This window comes from Bufo bufo, chromosome 10, assembly GCF_905171765.1.
Source record: "Bufo bufo chromosome 10, aBufBuf1.1, whole genome shotgun sequence".
Taxonomy (NCBI): Eukaryota; Metazoa; Chordata; class Amphibia; order Anura; family Bufonidae; genus Bufo; species Bufo bufo.
The window spans coordinates 29,033,124-29,059,945 of NC_053398.1; the positions used below are offsets into that span (position 1 = coordinate 29,033,124).

Genomic DNA, 26,822 nt, shown 5'->3' on the forward strand with positions numbered 1-26,822 from the left:
ACATGGCAATCTTTTTCTCATAAAGCTCGAACCAGCCCTGTACCTCACATGGGTCCAGAGATCTCCTCATTCATTGCTCCAATGGCTCTGCTAGATTTATTTTAAGCTGGCTGTCCTTTTCGCAGGGCGTGTGTCCTCTCTGCTGCAACTATCTCCTTACCACAGCTTAGGGGGAAGTGACCTTTCTGCTGCAGCTCAGAGGGGGTGCACTTTCTGCTGCAGCACAGGAAGCGTTTCCTTTCTGCTGCAGCTCTCTCCCTGTAACTGTCACAGCTTCTACCAGCAGATCGGGCTGGTGGCAGGTGAGCGATGAAACTGAGCATGTGTGTCCACCACAAAGAGGTTATTGAGGTGGACAAAGAAATAAAGCATCAGCAGTGGTACCTTGGAACCGAACCCGAGTTCGGAAAAATATATCTTTTTTTTACAGTAGAAATTGATTTATGAAGTTATTATGCAAAGTCTATAACTTCGGCTTATAGGAGCCAATACATTCTAATACTTTACGGAGCGCTCGCTCCTTACAGTATTCAAACAAAGTATTATGCGAATCAACTTCGGACGCCCTTGTAAAGGTGATTGACATCCTCGGTCTCCTCCGCGCCCCGCAAATCCCGCGCCTGCGCCGTCCATTTTAGCATTAGGCGCAGTGAGTGAAGGACGGCAGCAGGAGAGCGTCCTTCACTCACTGCGCCTGCGCCTAATACTAAAATGGACGGCGCAGGCGCGGGATTTGCGGGGCGCGGAGTAGACCGAGGATGTCAGACACCTTTACAAGGGCGTGCCAAACGGTGAGAGGACGGAGCCTCTAGGTGCTGCAGCAACGCCCCACTAGCACCTAGAGGATCATTTGCATATTATAAAAGTCATTATTTAGCACGATCGGCGGCAGGCCGCGAGATATAAGTCATACAGTTATGTTCAGCGACATAATGATTTTTCTGATGACAGAGACCCTTTAAAAAAAAATAATTTGTAAGCCCCTTTAAGGCTCATCGATATTAGTGTATTGTTAGCCGACGCCGCCATGTTTGGTTGGAGGAGATAGCCGTCCACTGGTCAGGGTGCGTGGCTACCTTTAGAATTAGATTTTTTTCTTGTAAGTAAATGTTTTACCTGAAGCTGAAATGCCCAGAATGCGCTATATCCAATAAATGTATAGTGAACGCGGTCCTCGGACTAGAAAAGCTCTGCGGCGTGGTGTGCAGCACAATAATCACTGCATTAACTAAATCCTCTCAGGGGAAGCAAGCTGGGTGAAGAAGTTCAAAAGCTCTAACCTTGGAGTTATTATATACAAGACTCTCCATTACCCTCAGGTCCAACCTCTTCGAATGAGATTCACATGGCACCATCTTAAAAAGTCACTGTCAGAATTGAACAATTTAAACAGAGTTCTTTCGGGGGCCCAGTGGATGGCGAGAGGACTTTGTGCAGATTCAGTCCGACACAAAAATGTACATTTGACATTACTGCAAATGTTTTCATGTTAGCCAGTGATGTCCCTGCAGATGTCTCCTGGAGCCAAGTGGAGGCATGTCACGGGTTCTTCCATGGTTCTTCTACCATGAAAAAAAACGGAGATTCCAAAGACAATCGGAGGAATATACTGTATTAGGATTACCAATTTATACGCCAGTCTTAGGTTACATGAATGTGTCTGTTCTATTTATTTTTTTTGCGGATAGGATGCAGACCGGTTCATTTCAATCCGCATCCGTATGTCCGTTCCGTCGCAGCACAAAAAAGATAGAACATGTCCTATTCTTGTCTGACAACTCCTTTAACCACTTGGGGACACATGGCGTATCGGTACGTCATGTGTATTTCCGATCACCGCCGTGCGGCAGGTGGTGACTGGAACTGGGTGCCTGCTGAAATCAATCAGCAGGCACCCTGGGACAATGCTGAGGGGGGTCCTGTGACTCCCCCGTATCGGCGATCGCTGCATTTTTAACCCCCGCGGGCGGTGCGGGCAGGGCGGGCGCACGATCATCCCGCCCGCCCCCTCTCATGTCCAGGATGGCCGAACGGTTAGCAAGCAGAGTGTCAGCACATTGCTGACACTCTGCTTGAAACAGCTGACATCTGTGCTGTGATGTCAGCCATTTAACCCCTTCCATGCCGCGGTCCGTAGGGACCGCTGTATGGAAGGAGTTAACAGGGAGGGAGTTTTTCACTGACACAATATGGTGCAATTGAAAACTGATCCCTCCCCCATTGACTTTCAATGTAAGTCAGGACGGATCTGTTTTGACTTAGACTTTTTTTTATTTATTTTTTATGAATAATGCAAACTGACCCGTTATTAACGGATACAAGCCTTTGAATTATTAGTGCGGTCCCGTCTGTGCGAAAATAGCCTTAAAATGATCAAAATAATAATCCCATAATTGGAAAGTTATATGAAGCCTACAAAGTCTCTGCGTTCTTACTGGGCTACGATAAAAATGGCAAGTAAAAATAAAAAAATAAAACATGTGTGCATCAGACTGGTTGACCAGCATCACCGGCACACTAACCGGCAACGCTCAGGCGTCCTTCATCCTTAATCACAGGCAGTCAACACAGGAGCTCTCCAAAGCTTTTTAATGAACACCTCAGCAATCCAGACGGTGACTTACATCTCCACCAACCACCGGCAAGTACTAAGTCACCCACTTAGGAGAACAATCCCTGGATGAAGCAGGCAGAGAAAAAGACATAAACTATTACAGAAAGAATGGAATGCAGCGCTCCGTGCGCTAAGTGCTCAGCCCAACCATAAAGAGATACTCTGCATGCCCTCCGTTATGGGGGCGCTGCGTCATCTTCTTTCACTGTACGAACAGCACACTATGGCATTTAGTATGGCAGCACAAATAGTGCAGCGTGCCTATCGAACAGTCTTACAATTAGCACAGCACGCTATGGAGCGGCCATTTTTACAGACGGTGTTTGCTACATCTGTATCCCGTTATGAATTTAAAGTGTCCCTGTACTTTGTGATAACTTATGATCTGTCATAGGGACAGACTGAAACCCCCGAGGAGAGAGAAGCGCTCGCATATCGCGCTCTCTTCTTACTGTAAGGCCTCATGCACACGACCGTTGTTGGGTTCAGTGTTCGTTGTTCCGTTTTCCGTGATTTTCTGCGGACCCATTGACTTTCAATGGGCCCGTTGAAAACTCGGTAGAAATGCGCCGTTTGTCATCCGCGTCCGTGATCCGTGTTTCAAGTCCGTCCAAAAAATAGGACCTGTTCTATTTTTTTCACGGACAACGGTTCACGGACCCATTCAAGTCAATGGGTCCGTGAAAAAACACGGAGGCACACAAGATTGTCATCCGCGTCCGTGATCCGTGTCCGTTTTTTTTCTATCATTTTCAAGGCAAACTTGATTTTGATTTTTTTTTTCATTTTTCTTGTCTGGTGATCCTCCAAAAATAAAGGAAGACACACGAAAAAAAAAACGGAAACGGATCACAGAACAACGGAACCCCGTTTTGCGGACCGTGAAAAAATACTGTTGTGTGCATGAGGCCTAAGTCTAAGGGCCCATCTGAACTCCATCTCCGGCAGCCAGGATAATAGAGCGCGCTGTGCAAGGGCTTCTCTCCTCATTCTAGGGATCCGCTGGGGGTCTCACATCTGTCGGCAGATTTGTCCCTATGACACTGGCTGACCTGTTACATCTGTGTTGGTCCCATGTTCACATGTTCCCGCATTGCTGAGAAAAATGATGTTTTTAATATATGCAAATGAGCCTCTAGGAGCAACAGGGGCGTTACCTTTACACCTAGAAAATCTGCTCTCTCTACAACTGCCGCGCCCTCTGCATTTTGATTGACAGGACCTGGAATGATGACGTTCTCAGCGCCTGGACCTGTCAATCAAAGTGCAGATACAGCACAGGGCAAGAGAGAGCATCCGAGCAGGAGCTGCTCATATCAGAGGGGCTGCCTGGGTGACAAAGGGGACAATCCCTTTAATTGTGTGCAGCAACTCACCAATACTGTGTGTTATCTGGCACTTTAGTTCACATAAAACCAGATTATCCAAAATGCGGGGCACTGGCAAACAGAGACGACTGTTTAGCTCTAGGTGAACTTTAAAGCAGTTTGCCCGTCTCACCGAGTTGCTAGGATATGCCACGTCGAGATCAGAAAGGTGCAGGTCCCACCTCTGAGATCTGCTCCTGTTTCCAGAACAGGCCCCCCGGAAGTGAAGAAGAGCACGCTGTGCAAGCGCAGCCGCCCTCTATTCACCACTATGGGCCTTCCAAAAATAGCAGCGCGTGCTCCCAGAGCAGTAAAAGGAAAGCAAGTCCCATCATGGTGATGGAGAGGACTCTGTTCATGCACTGCCAGCTCTCCATTCACCGTTATGGGACTGACGGAGATAGCCAAGCCAGCACTCGGCTATTTTTGGAACTCCTTTAGCGGTGGCCACGCTTGCGCAGTGTGCTCTCCATCACTTCGGGGGGCCCCATTCTGGAGATAGGAGCGGGTAGCAGAGATGGGACCCCACCTATCTGACAATGATGGCATATCCTAGCAATACAACATTAATGTCTGCGATATAGTGCCGGATACGGCTACTTTCACACTTGCGGCAGTGTGATCTGGCGGGCAGTTCCGTCGTCGGCACTGCCCGACGGATCCTCCGATCTGGCTGTGGCTGAAAGCATTTGTGAGACGGATCCGGATGCGGATCCGTCTCACAAATGCATTGCAAGAACGGATCCGTCTCTCCGCTTGTCATGCGGACAGACGGATCCGTCTTGTATCTTTTTTCACATTTTTACCGGTCTGCGCAGGCCGGAAGGACGGATCCGGCATTCCCGTATTTTAAATGCTGGATCCGGCACTAATACATTCCTATGGGGCATTCAGGCAAGTCTTCCGTTTTTTCCGCCGGAGATAAAACCGTAGCATGCTACGGTTTTATCTTTTGCCTGATCAGTCAAAACGACTGAACTGAAGACATCCTGATGCATCCTGAACGGATTACTCTCCATCCAGAATGCATGGGGATAAAACTGATCAGTTCTTTTCCGGTATAGAGCCCCTAGGACGGAACTCAGTGCCGGAAAAGAAAAACGCTAGTGTGAAAGTCGCCTAACGCGAAGTATTGGGGAGCGCCACAGCTTTTTATCTTCTATTCTACATAAATTAATTAAAAAAAACAGACTACACTGTATTTTTCTTCCTCCTATGTACTCATCTTGCCGCCATCTTCCTCATTTACCGACCTGGGCTGACTTCCCTTATAGCTCTGCATGTATAACATTACTGAATTGGATTAGTACTGTATATGAAAAAAGGAAAATCAATGGAACAAGCACTTAGGGGGTAAAAAGCTGTGTCTATATGATTAAACTTGAGGCTCGTAGTCCAGTCGGAGTCCCCTTAGTACATGATGAACTCTTGTTTAAACGCGGACAACCAGCGCTGCTGACTGTTTGCATGGTAGCGCTAAATTAAAATGGAAATTCACACGTTTGTCTAAAGGTCAATGAACTGCACCCTTGGGACAGAGCTCACAATTAGGAATGTATTTGATACACCATTACACTTAGATTAGTCCCACAGGGACAGTCTCATCGTCGGGCTTACTCATAATTACTGCTTCTTTAGTGTCATCTGAGGAAAAAAACATCCTTACAGCACTAAAATAATAAGAACGTAAATTGTATAGATCAAAAAAAAAGGACTTCTGCTTTACGAAATGACAATTTTGGCATAATGAATAAAGTGACGCCTGCCCATGGACACAGGATATGACAGCCCCCAGACTGACAATTTATGCAAACACAGATGTATACAGAGGATACCATATATACACCCAGCAGCCAGAACAACGTATTTTCTACTCCGTGTGCATTCCGTTTCTGTATTTCCGTTCCGCAAAATAATAGAATATTTCCTATTATTGTCCGCATTACGGACAAGGATAGGACTGTTCTATTAGGGGCCAACTGTTCCGTTCTGCAAAATACGGAATGCATCCGTATTTTTTGAAGATTCGAGTTTTGCGGACTGCAAAATACATATGGTGGTGTGCATGAGCCCTAAAGGGCATCTGTCAGCAGTTTTTGTACCTATGACACTGGCTGACCTGTTACATGTGCGTCTGTGTTGGTCCCGTGTTCATATGTGTCCCCATTGCTGAGAAAATGAGGTTTTAAATATATGCAAATGAGCCTCTAGATGCACCAGGGGCGTTGCCGTTACACCTAGAACCAGATTTGTGTCCCTATGGGGCCCTCAGGAGATTGTAACAAAAATCCAACCACGGTCACCTGGCCCAAAACTCCTTTTAGGGGTCCTATCTATATGTTAAAACTTTAACCTTTATTATTTACTTTTAAAACGTAAATACTTAGAGAAACCAATACTACAAGGGAATTTAAAAATATCAGGTTGCAGTTTCGGGCTAAGGCCTCTTTCACACTTGCGTTGTTGGGATCCGGCATGCACTTCCGTTGCCGGAGGTGCCTGCCGGATCCGTAACAACGCAAGTGTACTGAAAGCATTTGAAGACGGAACCGTCTTCCAAATGCGTTCAGTGTTACTATGGCACCCAGGACGCTATTAAAGTCCTGGTTGCCATAGTAGGAGCGGGGGAGCGGTATACTTACAGTCCGTGCGGCTCCCCGGGCGCTCCAGAATAACGTCAGAGCGCTCCATGCGCATGGATGACGTGATCCATGTGATCACGTGATCCATGCGCTTGGGGCGCCCTGACGTCACTCTGGAGCGCCCGGGGAGCCGCACGGACGGTAAGTACACTGCTCCCCCGCTACCCGCTACACTTACCATGGCTGTCAGGACTTTAGCGTCCCGGCAGCCATGGTAACCACTCTGAAAAAGCGAAATGTCGGGTCCGGCAATGCGCCGAAACGACGTTTAGCTTAAGGCCGGGTCCGGATCAATGCCTTTCAATGGGCATTGATCCCGGATCCGGCCTTGCGGCAAGTCTTCAGGATTTTTGGCCGGAGCAAAAAGCGCAGCATGCTGCGGTATTTTCTCCGGCCAAAAAACGTTCCGTACCGGAACTGAACTGAAGACATCCTGATGCATCCTGAACGGATTTCTCTCCATTCAGAATGCATTAGGATAATCCTGATCAGTATTCTTCCGGCATAGAGCCCCGACGACGGAACTCTTTGCCGGAAGACAATAACGCAGGTGTGAAAGAGCCCTTAGTCAGTTACTTTATGTCTTTCCTGGGGCGCCGCCGTCGCTCGCTCTGCACTCTACTCAAGAGGTGGCCAACCTCATGGATACGCTGTGGCCATGTATCACCGCAGGTTGCCAGGTGTGTTTTCAATGGTGAATTGTTTGGTGTTCCTATAGGTCCTAAGTATAGGAGTTTCTATTATAAATGGATACGATGTGTTCCTATATCCCTATGCGACAGACATCCATCATTCAGTCACACATCTCACACGCTGGGAGATCAGGCAGTTAGCCTCCGAACATTTACACAATATGTATTGAGCTGGACAAAAATTGCGACCCTGCTGGTTGTGGATCTTGCCCTATACGGAAACCTGTCTAAAAATTGGAGATTGTTACTACCCCACCCAACATGTTTCGTCGCGATGCAGCTTCGTCAGGGGAGTTGGGGTAATAATAGACACATAGAGTCTCAGCTTTCTTGGCACCTGCCGCCCCTTTCCACTTTGATTGACAGGGCCAGGCAGAGAAAACATCGTCATGCCTGGCCCTGTCTCTGAAAGTGCAGAGGGCACAGCAGTTGCAGAGAGAGCAGAGCAGATGCCCTACAAAACCATTAACAGGTGAAGTGACTAATGCTGGTTATCTAATTCAATGGCCCCGGTCAAGTGGTGGAGGCTACAAGTGAACAGTCAGCTGTGTTAGAAGCCGGAAAAACGTGAGGGACATTGACAATTGGCAAATTGTGATGGCTAGAAGAGTGGGTCAGCGCATCTCCAAAATGGCAGGTCTTGTGCGATTTTTCTGGCATGAGGAGGTCCAAGGAAAGACAACCGGTGAGCAACCGGTCATTGATTCTTGTGGGGAACTAACACAAGTCCGTCTAGTCCGACACCTCGCAATACCGCAATAGATGGCAACACTCAGGGAGCCAAAACTTAGGACTGCAAAGCAGGTGAGCACTGTAAATGGACCATGGAACAATGGAAGAAGGTGGCCTGGTCTCATCAATGAGGTTTTCTTTTAAATCATATGGACAGCTGGGTGTTTGTGTGTCACTTACCTGGGGGATGAGATGGTACCAGGATATACTATGGGAAGAAGACAAGCTGGTCAAGACAGTGTGATGCTCTGGGTAATGTTCTGCTTGGAAACCTTGAGTCCTGACACTCATGTGGAGATGACGCGTATCGCCCACCTAAACATTGTACAGACCAAGTACACCCCTCGCGGCAATGGCGTTCCTTAATGGTCGTGGCCTCTTTAAGCGGGAAAATGCCCCTACCTACCACACTGCAAAAAGTTTTCAGAAATGGTGTGAGGAACATGACAGAGTTCACGGTGTTAACTTGGCCTCCAGACTGTCCAGGTCTCAATCCAATCAAGCATCTGTGGCATGGGCAGGAAATATCCAGTCCAATCCATAGAGGCCCCACCTTACAGGTCACACAGGGCTATTTGCAACAGTATTTGATGCAGTTTCTTGAGCCAAAGCCAGAAGGATAAGTCCTCACTTTATATTTCTCATTCCCTTCCAACTATCATCTGGCATTGGCTCAATAATCTGCTGCTAACCCTTAGGGCTCCTGCACACCACTGTATGTATTTTGCGGTCCGCAAAAACGGATCCACAAAAAATACGGATGACGTCCGTGTGCATTCCAGATTTTGTGGAATGGAACAGCTGGCCCCTAACAGAACAGTCCTATCCTTGTCCGTAATGCGGACAATAATAGGACATGTTAAAAAATTTTATGGAACGGAAATACGGAAACGGAATGCACACAGAGTAACTTCCGTTTTATTTGAGGACCCGTTGAAGTGAATGGTTCCGCATACGGTCCGCAAAAAAACCCGGAACGGACGCGGAAATAAAATACGTTTGTGTGCATGAGCCCTTAGCGCCAGAACACCTTCAGAGGACTTGTGGAGTCCATGTCTTAGAGGGCGAGGCATGGACTCTGCTATGAGGGGGAGCTACACAATATTAGGCCGAATGCACACGACGGTGGAACACGGACGTGAGCGGTCCGTGGTATCCCGGCCTGGCATCCTGCTGAGAGCAGGAGCGCACGACGTCATTGGTTGCTATGATCTATACGAGTGTATTACTGTAGTGCAGCGGCGGGACGAAGCGCACGGCGTCATGGCAACCAATGACGCTGTGCGCTCCTGCTCTCGGCCGTGATACCACGGACCGCTCACGTCCGTGTTCCACGGTCGTGTGCATTCGGCCTTAGGCAGGAGTTTCTTATGTTTTGGCTCATCATTGCACATATTACCACAGCACATTTATACATGATACCATACCGCACATACACAATATTAGGCAGGCGGTTTTTATGTTGTGGCTGATATAGAACACATATAACGCCATATACACAATTCTGTAACATTTAACTCATTACTTAGATTATGAAACAGTCTATGAAATGGGGCGGCAGCAGGAGGAACTTCACTTTGATTCATGTGTAATTAAGCTTAATATATGTGTTTGACGCATTTACATTTTTAAGCCCCTCACACATCCATATGTCACGACTGCAGGAACGGGACAGATATGTTATATTATTCCGATTTGTGTAATTCAAATAAATGGGGCGAGAACTGCAGATGTCGGCCTGTAAAGCAGATGAGTGAGAGACACGCTCCTCACATACACGGGAAAGGCCTGCTACACGGACCCAGGGATTTAGAGAGAACTTTATAATGGTTTGCTTTATACACTTTATATTATCATTTGCTTTATACTATGAAAGTGAAAAATAAAAGTAAAATGATGCGATTATTCAGCAGAGGAATAGCTGCATACCTCCTGATACATTCAAAACAAAAATGTGAGTTTTAATTTTTATCATAAACATCATAATTTTTTTTTTACTTACATCATTTAACATATAATAGTTAGAATTTTGTAAGAAACTCCATATGTTTAATTGCTTTCGTTTTCGGTTTATTAGCATTTTCAAACATTTTTATTTTATTGTATGCTTTCCTTCTGCTTTAGGCTACTTTCCCACTCGCGTTTTGGCTTTCCGTTTGTGAAACCCGTTCAGGGCGCGGTCCAAAACGGATCAGTTTGCATTCTAATGCATTCTGAATGGAAAAGGATCCGCTCAGAATGAATCAGTTCAGTCTCCATTTCGCTTTGGAGACAGACACCAAAACGCTGCGTTTTGGTGTCCGTCTGACAAAACTGAGCCAAACGGATGCGTCCTGGCGCGCAATGTAAGCCAATGGGGACGGATCCGTTTTCACTGGCACAATAGAAAACTGATCCGTCCTCCATTGACTTTCAGTGGAGTTCAAGATGGATCCGTCTTGGCTATGTTAAAGATAATACAAACGGATCCGTTCTGAACGGATGCAGACGGTTGTATTATCTGAACGGATCCGTCCATGACAGATCCGCACAAAACGCGAGTGTGAAAGTAGCCTTAACAGTAATTACACATTTAAGTTTTTTATATCTTTTTGTGCATTCTACGATCGTTCCTTTAAAGGGGATATGTCATCGAAAAAAGACCTAGGGGGTCATTTACTAACCAGAAATACGTCCATATTAGGCGTATTTCTGGTGCAGATTGCAATCTGTGACTTTTCCCCACTCACGTGAGGTGTAAAAACGGGGAAGGGGGGGTGGGGTGGCGTGGCGTGGGCAGCTCGGAAGGCCCGTCTCATAATTTTCTGGCGTAGAAAATTATCTAAATCTACGCCAGCAAGGGAGCTGGTGTAGATTTAGAAGCGGCAGTGGATCCGCCTCTACATAACTCCGGCGGATCCACCGCCAGCGCAGGGGCCTTATTAAGACCGGCGTCTAAAACACTGGTCTTAATAATTGAGCCTCCTATTGTTGAAATCAGTTTTTTCACATGAAACATATTTTTTTTGTTGAAGTTTTGGTGTTCTTTCTTAACATTTTCCAATATCACTATCAATATTTTAAAAAATAATCCTAAAATGATACACTTTTCACACTGGCCACTAGACCTAAAATATGTCAAGACCTCTATGGCCCATAGACACAATGGACAGGAGGGGGGCCTCATTGACTCGTGACCTGTGCAGAGGTCAGGAGGGAGTAGATAAGCTGTGGTATCACCTATTGTGAATGGTGGATCAGGTCTTATCTATACACAGAGGTGGTATCTGTCATTGTAATCCTGCCTGTGATGATAATATGATGGCTGCTGAAAAAAAATAGGAAGTCTAAACATATTATTAGGCCTATTGGCCAGTGTAAAAAGTGCACAATTTTAGATTATTATTTTTTTACTATAAAAAAAAAACACTAAAAATTCTAAAATATCTGTTTAACGTAAAAATGTGAATAGGTCATTTTCTAATTACATATTTCCTTTAGATCAAAATATTTTTTTTTTTACAAAATGTGTTAAATCCAGATTTACTAAACCTGTTTCATTTAGACCAGGCAGCCTGAAGATGCGTCAAGTTTATCCCAGTGGCAGTGACTCGACAATACAGGGACACAACCCCGACGGGTAACACCTAGTTGTCAATTTAGTAATACATTTCTAGGAGAAGTAACAGAGGAAAGGTATAATGTAGAGTTCTAAGAAAAGTTTCACAAGATTTGTTATTTCATGAAAAATATGCGATTTTTTAAAAAATTTTTGCAAAAAAAGCATATTAAGAGAGGTGACGGGAGGTTTACAGTGGTTTTCCATGATTTCGATATTAACAGCCTATCCTTGGGATGGGCCATCAATGTCTGATCTTCGGGGGTCTGAAGCTGTTCCCGGGAATAAGCGCTGGAACTATAAAGCTCATGTAGAAGAAGAAAACCCCTTTACGTTTCAGAGCTTTATGTAACATTAATGCAAAGTAAACACATAACCTAATTTTGTGAAAGTATGTGTGAAGTGGAGGAACCTACCTGACCTTCCTTTGGACTTAAGTAGCTGATGACTTCATTAAGCATGACAGGTTGGTGGAGAACCTTTTCACTTTGTGTTTCTGAGGATGCAGATGTCTGGCACAACCTCCGACTCTGCAGAACAGAAGAGCTGAAGACTCTGCTGAATTTTCCGCACGTCACCAGTCTCAGTAAAGAACGCATCCTACTGTAGACATCCAGCCAGGCAAGGAGGGGAACGAGAACATATGGCGAATATTAGTGTTTTATGCTTTACAATAAACATCTTAAAATGAGAATTATTTTAACTAAATAAATATTAAAAGGGCTGAACCTGGATATAAGCCACCATGTACGGAGTGGAGCATCGGAGCGTTTCCTTGCTTGATGCTCCTCTTGCCTTGCAGCGCGATGTCTGTTTGTTGTGAGCCGGTGATGTACCAGGCTTCACATGAGTATGCTAGGCGGAGATTTCTGCCTAGCACAGACCCCCGTGATGTCATCTGCACAAACGGACGGTGTATAGCGCTGTTCTGGGTGGTTTTAAAGGCGGAATCACTAGTACCCGCCTCTAAAATCGCTCAAGACAGTGCTATACACCGCCCATTTGTGCCGTGTGATGTCACGGGGCTCCCTGCTAGGTGAAAGTCTCCGCCTAGCATACTCATGTGAAGCCTGGTACATCACCGGCTAACAACAAACAGACATTGCGCTGCGTGAAGCAGGGCAGGGTAAGGGGAGCGTCGGAGCAAGAAAATGCTCCACTCCTACATGGCAAAGGAGTGAAGGGGAGCTTATAGAAAGGTTCAGCCCTGAACCCGTACAACCCCTTTAAGGACAAGAAAATCCCTGAATTATGGATCAACCATCATCTTCAATGTCACCAGGCCGCAATACGGCCACGGCCGCCCAACGCCCATGAGGCCTAAGGCATAATATATAGTTATAATATAATAAATATATAAATCATATAATAACAATAATAGGCCTTACTATATTGAGAATAGTATTTATTTATTTTTTGCTTATAAGACTGAAAACTATTACTGGTTTATTCACAGGCAGAATAGATTACAAAGAAACCAGCAATATTTATTAGTTTTTTAAGCCTAAAAACATTGTTCTCAATATGAGAAGGATATAGGGGCACATTTATTAGGACCGGCATTTTAAACCCGATATATTAGGAACGGGGATGAACGCATATATATATATAATAAAATAAGAAGAATCCGGGGGACAGGAGGGACACATGTAGGAAGGTGGTGACAGGTCCTCTTTATTAACACAAAAAAAAAAGACGAGCAAAGACGTCCAGCACAGAACAGATTAAAACAGCTGACACAGAGATAGGCGAAATAAATTGAATTACCAATGAAAAGTTAACAGCAGAAATTCAATTATACATATACAATTAGAAGGTAACAGTAGAGCGCGAGTCGTCCGTCTCTTTCATTCTACAGTATGTGGCTAGGGGACGTGCAGATTTTGATTTTAAAGCAATATACAAAACAAGGGATAATTACCAGTATGGACCTCTTTCAGACGGGTGAGAATTCCGCGCGGATGCGATGCGTGAGGATAAGGCATTGCACCCGCATTGAATCCGGACCCATTCATTTCTATGGGGCTGTGCACACGAGCAGTGATTTTCACGCATCACTTGTGCGTTGCATGAAATTCGCAGCATGCTCTATATTCTGCGTTTTTCACGCAACGCAGGCCCCATAGGAGTGAATGGGGTTGCGTGAAAAGCAAGCAAGTGCGGATGCGGTGCGATTTTCACGCACGGTTGCTAGGTGACGATCGGGATGGGGACCCGATCGTTATTATTTTCCCTTATAACATGGTTATAAGGGAAAATAATAGCATTCTTAATACAGAATGCTACAATAGGGCTGGAGGGGTTAAAAAAAATAAAAAATTATTTTTAACTCACCTTAATCCACTTGCTTGTGCAGCCGGCATCTCTTCTGTCTTCATCTTTGCTGTGCACAGGAAAAGGACCTGTCTGTGGTGACATCACTCCGGTCATCACATGGTCCATCACATGATCCATCACAATGGATGTGATGAGCGCAGTGACGTCATCAAAGGTCCTATTCCTCAAAGAAGACAGAAGAGATGCCGGCTGCGCGAGCAAGTGGATAAAGGCGAGTTTAATTTTTAACTCCTCCAGCTCTATTGTACTCTGCATTCTGTATTCAGAACGCTATTATTTTCCCTTATAACCATGTTATAAGGGAAAATAATAAAATCTACACAACACTTAACCCAAACCCGAACTTCTGTGAAGAAGTTCGGGTTTGGGTACCAAACATGCCAATTTTTCTCACGCACGTGCAAAACACATTACAATGTTTTGCACTCGCGCAGAAAAATCGCGCATTTTCCCGCAACGCATCCGGACACCCTCGTCTGCAAGGGGCCTAACTCTCCGGCCAGGGCTGACAAGCAGCTGCTGCCGTTCCATACTGTGTTCTGCAGGATCCCGGCACACACCGTCATTTTGAACCCATGACACCGGCTGACCTGTTACATGTGCACTTGGCAGCTGAAGGCATTTGTGTTGGTCCCATGTTCATATGTGTTGGCATTGCTGGGAAAAATTATGTTTTTAATATATGCAAATGAGCCTCTAGGAGCAACGGGGGCGTTACCTTTACACCTAGAGGCTCTGCTCTCTCTGCAACTGCAGCGTCCTCTGTACTTTGACAGGGCCAGGCATGATTATATTTTCACACCCTGGCCACATCAATCAAAGTGCAGAGGGCGCAGCAGTTGCAGAGTGAGCAGAGCCTCTAGGTGTAACGGCAATGCTCCCGATGCTTCTAGAGGCTCATTTGCATAAATTAAAACTTCATTTTTTTCTGCAATGGCATATAGGGACATGGGACCAACACCAATGCCTTCAGCTGCCAAGAGGACATGTAACAGGTCAGCCGACTGACAGATGCCCTTTAATAGCAGGCACTTACTAATGTATTGTGTTTGTCTATATTGCCTCCTTTGCTACTTGATTCATTTTTCCATCACATTATACACTGCTCGATTCCAGGGGTTACGACCACCGCTGCAGATACAAGTTGATCGGGATGGGAGCTTTTGCGCATCCGTGCACTCCCACGGTCCTGGCCACTAGAGAGGCCGCCACATTTTCTTATAGTGTGCAAGCACGACCACTGCTGCTGGATTACATGGTGGTCATAACCCTGGAAACGAGCAGTGTATAATGCCTGCACAAGGCCTGGAAGCACAGCTCCATTCGAAGTGTGGTGGCCATGGCGGGTTACTGCGCCTCAGCTGCTATGTACTTGAATACTGCAGTAACCCGGCTATACTGTGCTTCTGGCTCCGTTCAAAGTGATAACAGGCAACAGCTGATCGGTGAGCATGGTGGGTGTTGGGCCCCTGCCTATCAGATACTGATGCCCTATCCTGAGGACAGGTCATTAAAGAGGTTGTCTCAGAAACAAAACGTGTCCCCTATCCACAGGATAGGGTAGATGTGTCTAATCAGAGTGGGAATGAACGTTGGGGCCCCCAACAATCACGAGAATGGGGGATCGTGCTCCCCCATCTGAATGGAGCAGCTGACCGGCATGAGCGCTGGTGCTCCATTCAGTTCTATGGGGCTGCTGGAAATTCTTAATTGCTTCTACTCCGCTATCTCTGGCAGTCCCATACAGCATGTCTGCCGCTTCCTCCAAACAGGGAGCACAAGCCTCCATTCTCGTGATCGGCAGGAGTCCCTAGCAGAGAGATCTTGACACCTGATGCCCTATCCTGTGCATAGTTATTTTCATGGCTCAATCCCTTTGATGGATCTATAGATTTTCCATGGGGGCTTGCGTTGCAATGCAAGTCTATGGAACAGAACAGTCATCCTTACATGAGGATGACGCTGGGAGGGGGCAAAACATTGCTGAGTACATTGGGAGACTTGGCTTTTCGCCTGAATGGATGCTGTCAAGTGCCGTATTGAACAGGAGAGCCACCTCCCAACTGGTGGAACAGATTTATTTTCCTTTTGGAAACAGCTAATTTGCATAGGAGACCCAAAAAGACGTTCCAGTACCCAATAGTGCACAAAATCACAACGTTCCCATAAGATCCATATACAACTGAGGCATCCGTGGCAATTACGGTGAACACCGGCAGGCTGCGCCTCTACGTAGATGTGAAACCTGCCTAAGCCTGCATGGGGAGAAAGCCACTGCCGGACACTTCTGCTTATATACCCAAAAGGATCGGGCATGTTGAAATCCAGCTGCCTGATCCTTCTCTACCCCAGACACCTGCCTTCAGGGGAGAGTCGAGAAGCCTCCATACACGTTAGATGGTTGGCTGATCCCCCCCCCCCAAATTTCTTGGGTTGTCCTAAACACGTCTAACGCGTACTGCCACCTTTGCAGCAATGCAAAATCAACTTTGAACGCGCTTGATTTCCTGGAGGGTTTGTGCAAATGGCTCGATTATGCATAAAAGAGGCTTCCCAACTGTAGGGTGACGGCACAGGCAAAGTCACACCTTTAAAAGATGAATTATTCATGTCTTTGGCATTTTTATATGCACAGCGCCAGCAGGTTTCTGCATAGGGTGGATACAGGTGAGCACAACTTCCGCTGGCAAAATCGTAAAAGATGTGCTGGAAGACCCCTTGCGATGGCGCATTATGACTTACTGCGAGTTTTTTTACGCAACTCTATATTTTGGTTGCTTTTATGTCAGCTTTGACAGTTTTCCTAGGTGCCGGGGTCCATGGTTCCTGCTCGTCAGATAAGTGAATCCGTGTCCGTCTACATCATAGCTAAATGATGTCGGCCTCCACCTATAGACCTCCCATTGAGACTGGGCAAGGAAGACATTTGGCTTCTATTCCTCGGCTTATTGTCCAGTTCCTGCAGACGCTCCCAACGGATCAATGGTGAGGAGCAACTAAAACTGCCCAGATGACAGGGGTTAAAAGACTGAAGCAAGAGACCCCACGATCATATGCATTTTGCGGTCGGTTACGGATGACGTTCTTGATGCATCTGTCCTGTTTGTGGACCCATCGACCGCATTTTGAGCCCACAAATAGGCCATGTTCTATTATTGGCGGAAACGGACCTACGGATGTGGAAAGCACACGGATCATCCTTACGGCCGTTCCGCAAAGAGATAGAACATGTCCTACACTTGGCCGCAGACCCATTGAGGTCAAGGGGTCCGCAAAAAAGACGGATTCAACACGGACATCATTGGTTTCTTGCAGATCCGCGTGTTTGCGTGAGGCCAAAGTGACAGAGTTCCAGTCTGGAGTCGTAAAAGCAGATTTGGGGAGGTGATGCTGAGGGCAGCGAACGGCGGAAAAGCGCCTATTGCTTGGGGTGACATGCATGGTAGGACTTGAAGCTGAGGTCGGGAGGAGCTTCTGCAGCGCGACTTCCACTTGGGACCACCAGCAGAGTTTTGTGGACTGTATTTCCTGGGCCTACTGGACTATACCGGGCTTCCGTGGCCCCTTCTCCTCCCTGCGTGGGAGGGGGGGAACGGGACTTGTGGCTAGTAATAATGGGGGGGGGGGGGGAGAGGCTTTGGGAGAGCGCACTGCACCACCAATGAATGTCTAAAGAGGACCTTTCGTGGGTCCAAAGAATATGAACTTATCAGCAGGCTGCATAGAGCGGCGCCCAGGGATCTAAGTGCACTTACTATTATTCCTGGGCGCCGCTCCGTTCGTCCGCTGTGGCCCCCGGTATTTTCAGCATTCAGAGGAAGGAGGAGACTCCAGTGTCTGTCCTTCTCCCTGACAGCAGCGCTGTCCAATCACAGCGCAGAGCTCAGAGCCAGGGAGAAGAAACCTCCCTGGCTCTGAGTTCTGCGCTCTGATTGGACAGCGCTGCTGTCAGGGAGAAGGACAGACACTGGAGTCTCCTCCTCCTCCTTCCTCTGAATGCTGAAAATACCGGGGGCCACAGCGGACGAACGGAGCGGCGCCCAGGAATAATAGTAAGTGCACTTAGATCCCTGGGCGCCGCTCTATGCAGCCTGCTACTGAGTTCATATTCTTTGGACCCATGAAAGGTCCTCTTTGACTCATTTATACAAGTGTCGGCAGCGGTATCACAGACCGGGCACCCGGCCTCAATAACAGGGCATGCGATCTGGGGCACCTGAGGGGTTAATGGCCGCGGATCGCCTGCCCTGTTATTGAGGCCGGGTGCTGGGTCTCTGATACCGCTGCCGACACTTATGTTTTACATTCATTGGTGGCGCAGTGGCGACAACTCCTCCCCTCCTCCTCCCTGCTATATCCCCATTGGTGGCGCAGTGGCGACGGCTCCTTCCCTCCTTGCTATATCCCCATTGGTGGTAGTGGCGGCCGCGTCACAGTGGAGAGGGAGGGACTCCTTCCTTCTCCACTGTGCCGTGTGCTACTGAAGAGAACTTAGGCTGCGCAGGATCGCAGCGGTACAGTCGCAAATGGCGACAAGACTAAAAAGTCTTGTCGCCATCTGCAAATTTTGAGGCGCATTGGCGACCGTTTTGGTCGCCATCTGGAGCCCTGGGTGTGTCCCTATACCAGGGATGCTCAACCTGTGGCCCTCCTGCTGTTGTAAAACTACAACTCCCATCAAGCTCGGCTGTAGGCTGATAGCTGTAGGCTTTCCGGGCATGCTGGGAGTTGTAGTTTTGCAACAGCTGGAGGGCCGCAGGTTGAGCATCCCTGCCCTACACAGTCCTCTCTGATTAGACAAGTGTCAGAATGCCCCTAACAGCTAATACCCAGCTGTTAATTTATTCATAAATCGCTAGGAGGAACAACAGAGGAACTGCACAACACAGAGTTCGAAAAAACGATGCTCCAAAAGTATTTCATGAGAAATACAAGTACAGTGGATATAAAAAGTCTACACACCTCTGTTAAAATGTCAGGTTTCTGTGATGTAAAAAAAAAGAGAAAAAGATAAATCATTTGGAGAACTTTTTCCACCTTTAATGTGCACAGCCCTCTTCAGATCACCCCACAGATTTTCAATCGGATTCAGGTCTGGGCTCTGGCTGGGCCATTCCAGAACTTTAATCTTCTTCTGGTGAAGCCATTCCTTTGTTGATTTGGATGTATGCTTTGGGTCGTTGTCATGCTGAAAGATGAAGTTCCTCTTCATGTTCAGCTTTCTAGCAGAAGCCTGAAGGTTTTGTGCCAATATTGACGGGTATTTGGAACTGTTCATAATTCCCTCTAGCTTAACTAAGGCCCCAGTTCCAGCTGAAGAGAAACAGCCCCTTGGCATGATGCTGCCACCACCATGCTTCACTGTGGGGATGGTATTCTTTTGGTGATGTGCAGTGTTGTTTTTGCGCCAAACATATCTTTTGGAATTATGGCCAAAAAGTTCAACCTTGGTTTCATCAGACCATAACACATTTTCCCACATGCTTTTGGGAGACTTCAGATGTGTTTTTGCAAAATGTAGCCTGGCTTGGATGTTTTTCTTCGTAAGAAAAGGCTTTCGTCTTGCCGCTCTACCCCATAGCCCAGACATATGAAGAATACGGGAGATTGTTGTCACATGTACCACACAGCCAGCACTTGCCAGATATTCCTGCAGCTCCTTTAATGTTGCTGTAGGCCTCTTGGTCGCCTCCCAGACCAGTTATCTTCTCGTCTTTTCATCAATTTTGGAGGGACGTCCAGTTCTTGGTAAAGTCACTGTTGTGCCATATTTTCTCCACTTGATGATGACGGTCTTCACTGTGTTCCATGGTAGATCTAATGCCTTGGAAATTCTTTTGTACCCTTCTCCTGACTGATACCTTCTAACAATGAGATCCCTCTGATGCTTTGGAAGCTCTCTGTGGACCATGGCTTCTGCTGTGGGATGCAACTAAGAAAATTTCAGGAAAAAACAACTAGAGCAGCTGACCTTTATCTGGGGTTAATCAGAGGCACTTTAAATGATGGCCGGTGTATGCTGACTCCTTTTTAACATGATTTTGAATGTGATTGCTTAATTCTGAACACAGCTACATCCTCAGTTATAAGAGGGTGTGCACACTTATGCAACCACATTATTTTAGTTTTTTTGTTTGTTTTTTTCCCTCCACCTAAAAGATTTCAGTTTGTTTTTCAATTGAGTGGTAGTTTATAGGTCACATTAAAGGTGGAAAATGTTCTGAAATGATTTATCTGTCTCATTTTTTTACATCAAAGAAACCTGACATTTTAACAGAGGTGTGTAGACTTTTTATATCCACTGTATTTCCTAAAAAGGACATGTCAAGAGAGTTAATGGGGCTTCCAGTTATAACAACTTATCTCCTATCCACAGGATAGGCGAGGATAACTATCAGATTGGTGGGGGTCCTACCGCTGGGCCCCCCACCGATCATAAGAGCAGGGGCCTCGTACCTTGTAGAGCCCCCTCGAAAGGGACGGAGCAGCTGGTCGGAAAAGCATGCCGGCGCTCTATTCATTTCTATAGGAGAGCCGGAGATAGCCGAGTACAGGGCTCCACGGCGTACAAGGACCCCGTTCTCATGTGGGGCCCAGCGCTAGGACCTCTACCGATCTGATAATTATCTTCTAGCCTGTGGACAGGAGATAACCTGTTATAACCAGAAGACCCATTTAAGGCTACATGCACAAATTTGTTTTGTGTTTCGCGTGTGATCCACAAAAACTGTGGATTGGACATGGCTCTAAAATACGGACGTGTGCATGAGGCCTAACTGGTTCCTGCCAGCGCTTGGTTGGAGATGGCGTATCCAGGCCTCAGATGTCAATCAAACCAGAGTTGGGCGTGTTTAGGGTACAGACAATGTACATCAACTCCCCCTCAGTTTTCTCCGCTCTATTGTCCCTAAAGGGGATTTCAGAGTTTTTTTTACTGATTGAAAGGTCATTAGTATCTGATCGGTGGGTGGGGGTCCGACATCCGGGACCCCTGCCAATCAGCTGTATGAGAAGGCATCTGCTTGGTGCTTGCTATCTGTAACGGTCACGTACACACACACACAGGGGAGAAGGGTAGTGACCACTGCGCTCCACCCTTACCCCTGGCCCTGCCTACTTGCCTCGCGAGTCCTAATGACAGGGGACAACTGGACGGCAGTCCCTAACTTGGAATAAGTGCAGGGATGACAGACAGACAAACAACAGGACGTGAACGGACCGAGTCAATACCAGGAAAGCTACAAAGTACAAAGGATTAAGCAAAGAATGGTCAGGAGAAGCCGGGGTCAAATACCAGGAGAGCAGAGAAGTACAAGAGGAGTCCAAAGAGAGTAGTCAGGTGGGAGCCGAGGTCACAATACCAGGACGGATGCGCAGTACAGGAGGAGCAGGCAAAAGGATGGTCAAGGAACAGGATCAGGTAAGTATTCAGCAGTCCAACAAATAGCCAGGAACCTAGAAATTAACAGGCAACCTGTAGCCAGCAGGCTGCCTGTATTTATAGTGGGGAGTGAGGGTCATGTGACGTGGCCAGCGTCACATGACCGACAGACCAACCAGTCGAGCACCGAGTGATCAGCTCGGCGCTCAAGGCAGACTTAGGAGCAGGGAGCCACCCAGCTAGTAAAGCCGCCCTGGGAATGAGGTCAAACACAGATCCTCATTCCCAAAGCTAAGCAACAGGTCTGCGGGCGATGGGGGACCGAGTGCACCTTCGGAACCCCGTGACACTATCGCAGCCCAGTCCAGCCCCATTGTGCTGAGGTGACGTGACATGGCCAAGGCATTGCTGCGAGAAGTCCGTTGCACTACTGTGGGTGCAGGTGCCTGCTCAAACAGCTGGAGTCTGGAGGTGTTGGACCTCCTCCAATCACATACTGATGACTTATCTAGAGGATAGGTCATCAGTAAAAATATCTCAGAAAAACCCTTTAAGGGCACAGCTGTGTCTTGGTTTTCATCCTACCTCTGACCACTTCTTCAGTGTATCATTTGATGGCTCTCCTTCCCCATCCCCTTGAGGCTGGGGTTCCTGAGTGCTAGGTCCTCTTTCTCTCTACATAGTCCTCTGTTGGAAATTATCATTAGGTTTGATTTTCAGTCTCTGTCTTATCACCCTTCTCGTGCTCTACATTCAACGATCTAAGACTGATGTCCTCCATAATCCAAACCCTCCCACTCCTATCTCCAAGACTTATCTTGAGCTATCCCAGAGAAGTACTTTAGGAGCTCAGGCACACGACTGTAAATATGGATGACATCCACGTGACATTTGTATTATTTTTTTTTTTACTGTGGCTGATCCATTGTAACAATGCCTTCTCTTGTCCCCAAAACGGGAAAGAATAGGACATGTTCTTTTTTTTTGCGGAACGGCCATGCTGACATACGAAAACGGAACGCACACAGAGTCATTTTGTTTTTTTTTGCGGACCCATTGAAGTGAATGGATCCACATATGCGCCGCAAAAAAATATGTTTGTGTCCATGAGCCCTAAAGTGGTCTTCCCGGATCCCACCTTAATTACACCTCGTGCAGAAGTTGGATGGGTCGGCCGCCCTGTAACCTGGTCAAATGAAGCTCCTCTTCAAAATCCTGCACCTGCTAATGTCGCGCCCTTTACCAGGTTTCAGGTCTAGTCTATAGATGGGAATGTCACTTCCACAGCCCAGGACGGGGCCAGAACTATTGCTTATTCCTGGCGCATGCGCAGATGAGCAGAATTCAGTTTGTGCATGCACCATGAACAGTTCTGTCGACAGCATCTTCTCTCTCGTGGGCTGTGGAAATTACATACAGGTTCATAGTCCAGATCAGAAACCTGTTAAAGGACAGGACGTTGGCGGATTACGATTTTCCAAACACGAGCGCCATATGACCAAGTAGAAGATGGACCAATCCATGCACGTACATTGGAAACCTTCTTCAAGAAACACATCATTTATTACAGTGCGTTGTTAAAGGGCATCTGTCAGCAGACTTGTCCCTATGACACTGGCTGACCTGTTACATGTGCACTTGGCAGCTGAAGGCATCTGTGTTGGTCCCATGTTCATATGTGCCCGCATTGCTGAGAAAAATGATGTTTTAATATATGCAAATGAGCTCCTAGGAGCAACGGGGGTGTTGCCATTACACCTAGAGGCTCTGTTCTCTTTGCAACTGCCGCGCCCTCTGCATTTTGATTGACAGGGCCAGGCATGATGAAGTTTACACTGCCTAGTCCTGTCAAAGTGCAGAGGAAGTGGCAGTTGCAAAGAGTGCAGAGGCTCTAGGTGTAATGGCAACACCCCCGTTGCTCCTAGGAGCTCATTTGCATATCAGAAAACACCAGCAATGTGGGCACATATGAAAATGGGACCAACACAGATGCCTTCAGCTGCCAAGCGCACATGTAACAGGTCAGCCAGTGTCATAGGTACAAATCTGCTGACAGATGCTCTTTAACCTGTTACGGACACAGGGCGTACAAATCATTGAGCAGGCACCTTGGCTAGATGCGCCGGGGGGTCCTGTGACCACCCCGTGTAGGTGATCGCAGCAAACCGCAGGTCAATTCAGACCTGCGGTTTGCTGTGTTTCCGGGTTATTCTGGTCTCTGAGGACCTGATAACCCGGAACAGGATGGTGATGGGTGGTGTGATTTTACCCCACCAATCACCATCCTTAGATCCTGAGAGGTGATGTGACATCACCTCTCAGGATCGCCTCTGATTGGTAGGTGGGAGAGCGGTGGGAGGTTCAAATCATAGCAGCGCTCCTCTCCTCCTCCTTGTGTGTCCAGGGAGCAGAGGAGAGAGAAGCGCTGCACATCGTCGGATTTCAGCACCCCCCATCTGTCCAGGCATCACCCAATCTGTGCCCAGCACCCATCTGTGCCCAAGCACCCCCCATCTGTTCAGTCAGGTAATTAGGGAAAGGCTAGGGAAAGGTTGGGCTAGGCAGGGATATAAAAGGGAAAGTTAGTGGAAGGAAGAAAAAAAAAAACTTTGTTATTGCATCACCCTAAATAGGGTGTCTGGGGTCCACAGCACAGCTGTGTGACCCTAGACCCCCCGGGGGTGCTGCGCTTGCCCCCCTGCACCCCCCCCCCACAACTTTTTTTGGGGCGCAGCCAGTTTTTTGTTTTTGTGCGTACGCTGACTGTGGCCGGCACTCTTAGCATATCGCACACCCCACCGCTGATCAACTTCGGACGGTTGATCAGTGGTTTTGAATATTTTTATTTTCTAATTTTTTGCCCATTTTTAAGTTAGTCTTTTTTTTTTTTTTGTCTGTTAGGTTTTAGGGTGAGTTCCCGAACACCCATGCCCCCACACACACGCACACTGAATAAAGATTTACACGCACACACACTAACCTATGGCCCGCCGGATGTTCTCGGCCAAGGAGGCATACGCCCAGTCCGAGAGCCCCAGTGAGGACGAGGATGACCCCACGTTCCTTTTGTCATCCGCGTCCTCCTCATCATCAAGCGATGATGAGCCTCCAAGGCGGCGGAGACGCCACCAGGCAGAGCAAGGGGACCGCCATGCTAGGGACCCTGTGGCCCACCCTTGTACGAGCAGCTCTGGGGCTCGTACTAGTTTTCCGGCCCACCAGATAAGTCCACCCGAGCCCCCTGCCGGTGAACTTGTCTGGTATACCCCAGAGCGCTTTGAGCCCATGATTCCTGATTTTGTAGGCCAACCAAAAATCCAGATTTCCACAGTGGGCTTCACTGAATACAACTTTTTTAGTCTTTTTTTCAGTGACCACTTTGTAAATCTGATGGTGGAGAGTTTGTTACTCAACACCAGGGCTCCTTTTTGGCTAGGCCCGGTGGTTGGACGCCAGTCAGTGCAGCCGAGATGAGGACATTTTGGGGCCTCGTGCTGCACATGGGCCTAGTCACGAAACCTAGTGTCAGGCATTACTGGAGTGGGGACGTCCTCTACCAGACCCCACTTTACAGTACGGCCATGACACGCTCCCGGTTTGAGGCCACCCGGAAATGCCTGCATTATTCAGATAATGCAGCATGTCCCTCCCCCAAGGTGATCCTGCCTATGACCGGCTGTACAAAATCAGGCCGGTCATCGATCACTTTGGGGCCAAATTTGTACAGGCCTATGTACCTGGAAGGGAGGTCGCGGTTGATGAGTCTCTCATTGCGTTCAAGGGGAGACTCCTTTTCCGCCAGTATGTTCCCTTTAAGCGGGCGAGGTATGGCGTGTAGCTGTACAAACTTTGTGAGAGTACCTCAGGGTACACTTACAAGTTTTGTGTGTACGAGGGGCAAGATTACCGTATTCAACCACCAGAATGTCCCCCCACTCTGGGTGTTAGCGGGAAACTTGTGTGGGACCTTATGCACCCACTGCTAGATAAAGGTTATCACCTGTACGTGGATAACTTTTATACTAGTATCCCCTTGTTCCAGTCCCTCGCCGCCAGATCCACGTCCGCTTGTGGGACCGTGCGGAAAAATCAACGCAGCCTCCCTACCCACCCCCTCCAGGTACCTATCCCCAGGGGTGAGACCCGTGCCCTTACCAGTGAAAACCTGTTGCTGGTCAGATATAAGGACAAGAGGGTTGACCTTGTACTGTCCACAATTCACGGTAACGGCATCAGCCCTGTCCCTGTGCGAGGTACCACGGCAACGGTCCTCAAGCCCGATTGTATCGTCTACTACAATCGGTATATGGGAGGAGTTGATCTCTCTGATCAAGTCCTCAAGCCATATAACGCCATGCGCAAAACCCGGGCATGGTACAAAAAAGTTGCGGTCTACTTGGTGCAGGTTGCCTTGTACAACTCTTTTGTGCTGTCTCGGAGCGCTGGCAACACAGGGACATTCCTTCAGTTCTATGAGGCAGTCCTCAAGGCCCTGATCTTTTCGGACCTGGAAAGACCAGGCCGGAGTACCTCAGGAACTGTTGTCGCCCGGATCGTTCCTGGCCAACACTTTCCACGTGTGGTCTCCCATACTGGAAAGAAGGGACGAACTAAAAAAAAATGCAGAGTGTGTCGCAGGAGGGGGATACGGAAGGACACCACTACTCAGTGCGACACGTGCCTCGATCATCCGGGCCTCTGCATTGACGGTTGCTTCAGGGAGTACAACACTTCCATGGAGTACTAAATTTATATCCCAATTTAGCCACTGACATCGGATAAAAAACTGGTTCTCAGATTCGAGACACTAAAACGAAAATAAATAAATAAAAAAAAATGATTATTTAGTAGAAAAAAAAAAAATTGCCGCGTCCGTAATAATCTGCTCTTCAAAAATACCCCCCAACCCCTCAGATGAACACGGTAAAAAAAAAATATAAAAACGGTGCCAAAAAAGCCATATTTTGGCAAATTTTCCATTTTAATCAGTTTTTTCCAATAACAAAGTAAGGGTTAACAGCCAAACAAAACTTAATATTTATTACCCTCATTCTGCAGTTTACAGAAACACCCCATATGTGGTCGTAAACTGCTGTATGACCAAACGGAAGGGCGCAGAAGGAAAGGAACGCCGTATGGTTTCTGGAAGGCAGATTTTGATGGCCTTTTTTTTGACACCATGTCCCATTTGAAGCCCCCCATGATGCACCCTAGAGTAAAAATTCCATAAAAGCGACCCCATCTAAGAAACTACACCCCTCAAGGTATCCAAAACTGATTTTACAAAAGTCGTTAACCCTTTAGGTGTTCCACAAGAGTTATTGGCAAATGGAGATAAAATTTCAGAATTTCTATTTCTGGTAACTTTGCCTCACAAAAATGTAATATAGATAAACCGAAAATCATATGTACCCTAAAAATAGTCCCAACAAAACTGCTACCCTATCCCGCAGTTTCCA

At 47.2% G+C, this 26,822-nt stretch overlaps 1 protein-coding gene across 1 annotated transcript in view; it reads right to left on the reverse strand.

The window, feature by feature from the left end:
- The window catches only part of METTL15 (methyltransferase like 15), a 218,555-nt gene that overhangs the window by 188,632 nt on the left and 3,101 nt on the right, over positions 1–26,822 (reverse strand). The window contains exon 2 of the mRNA XM_040410241.1: positions 12,062–12,248. Within this exon, the coding sequence (XP_040266175.1) occupies positions 12,062–12,244 (183 nt within the window). The 5' untranslated portion in view covers positions 12,245–12,248. The remainder of the gene's footprint in view (positions 1–12,061; positions 12,249–26,822) is intronic.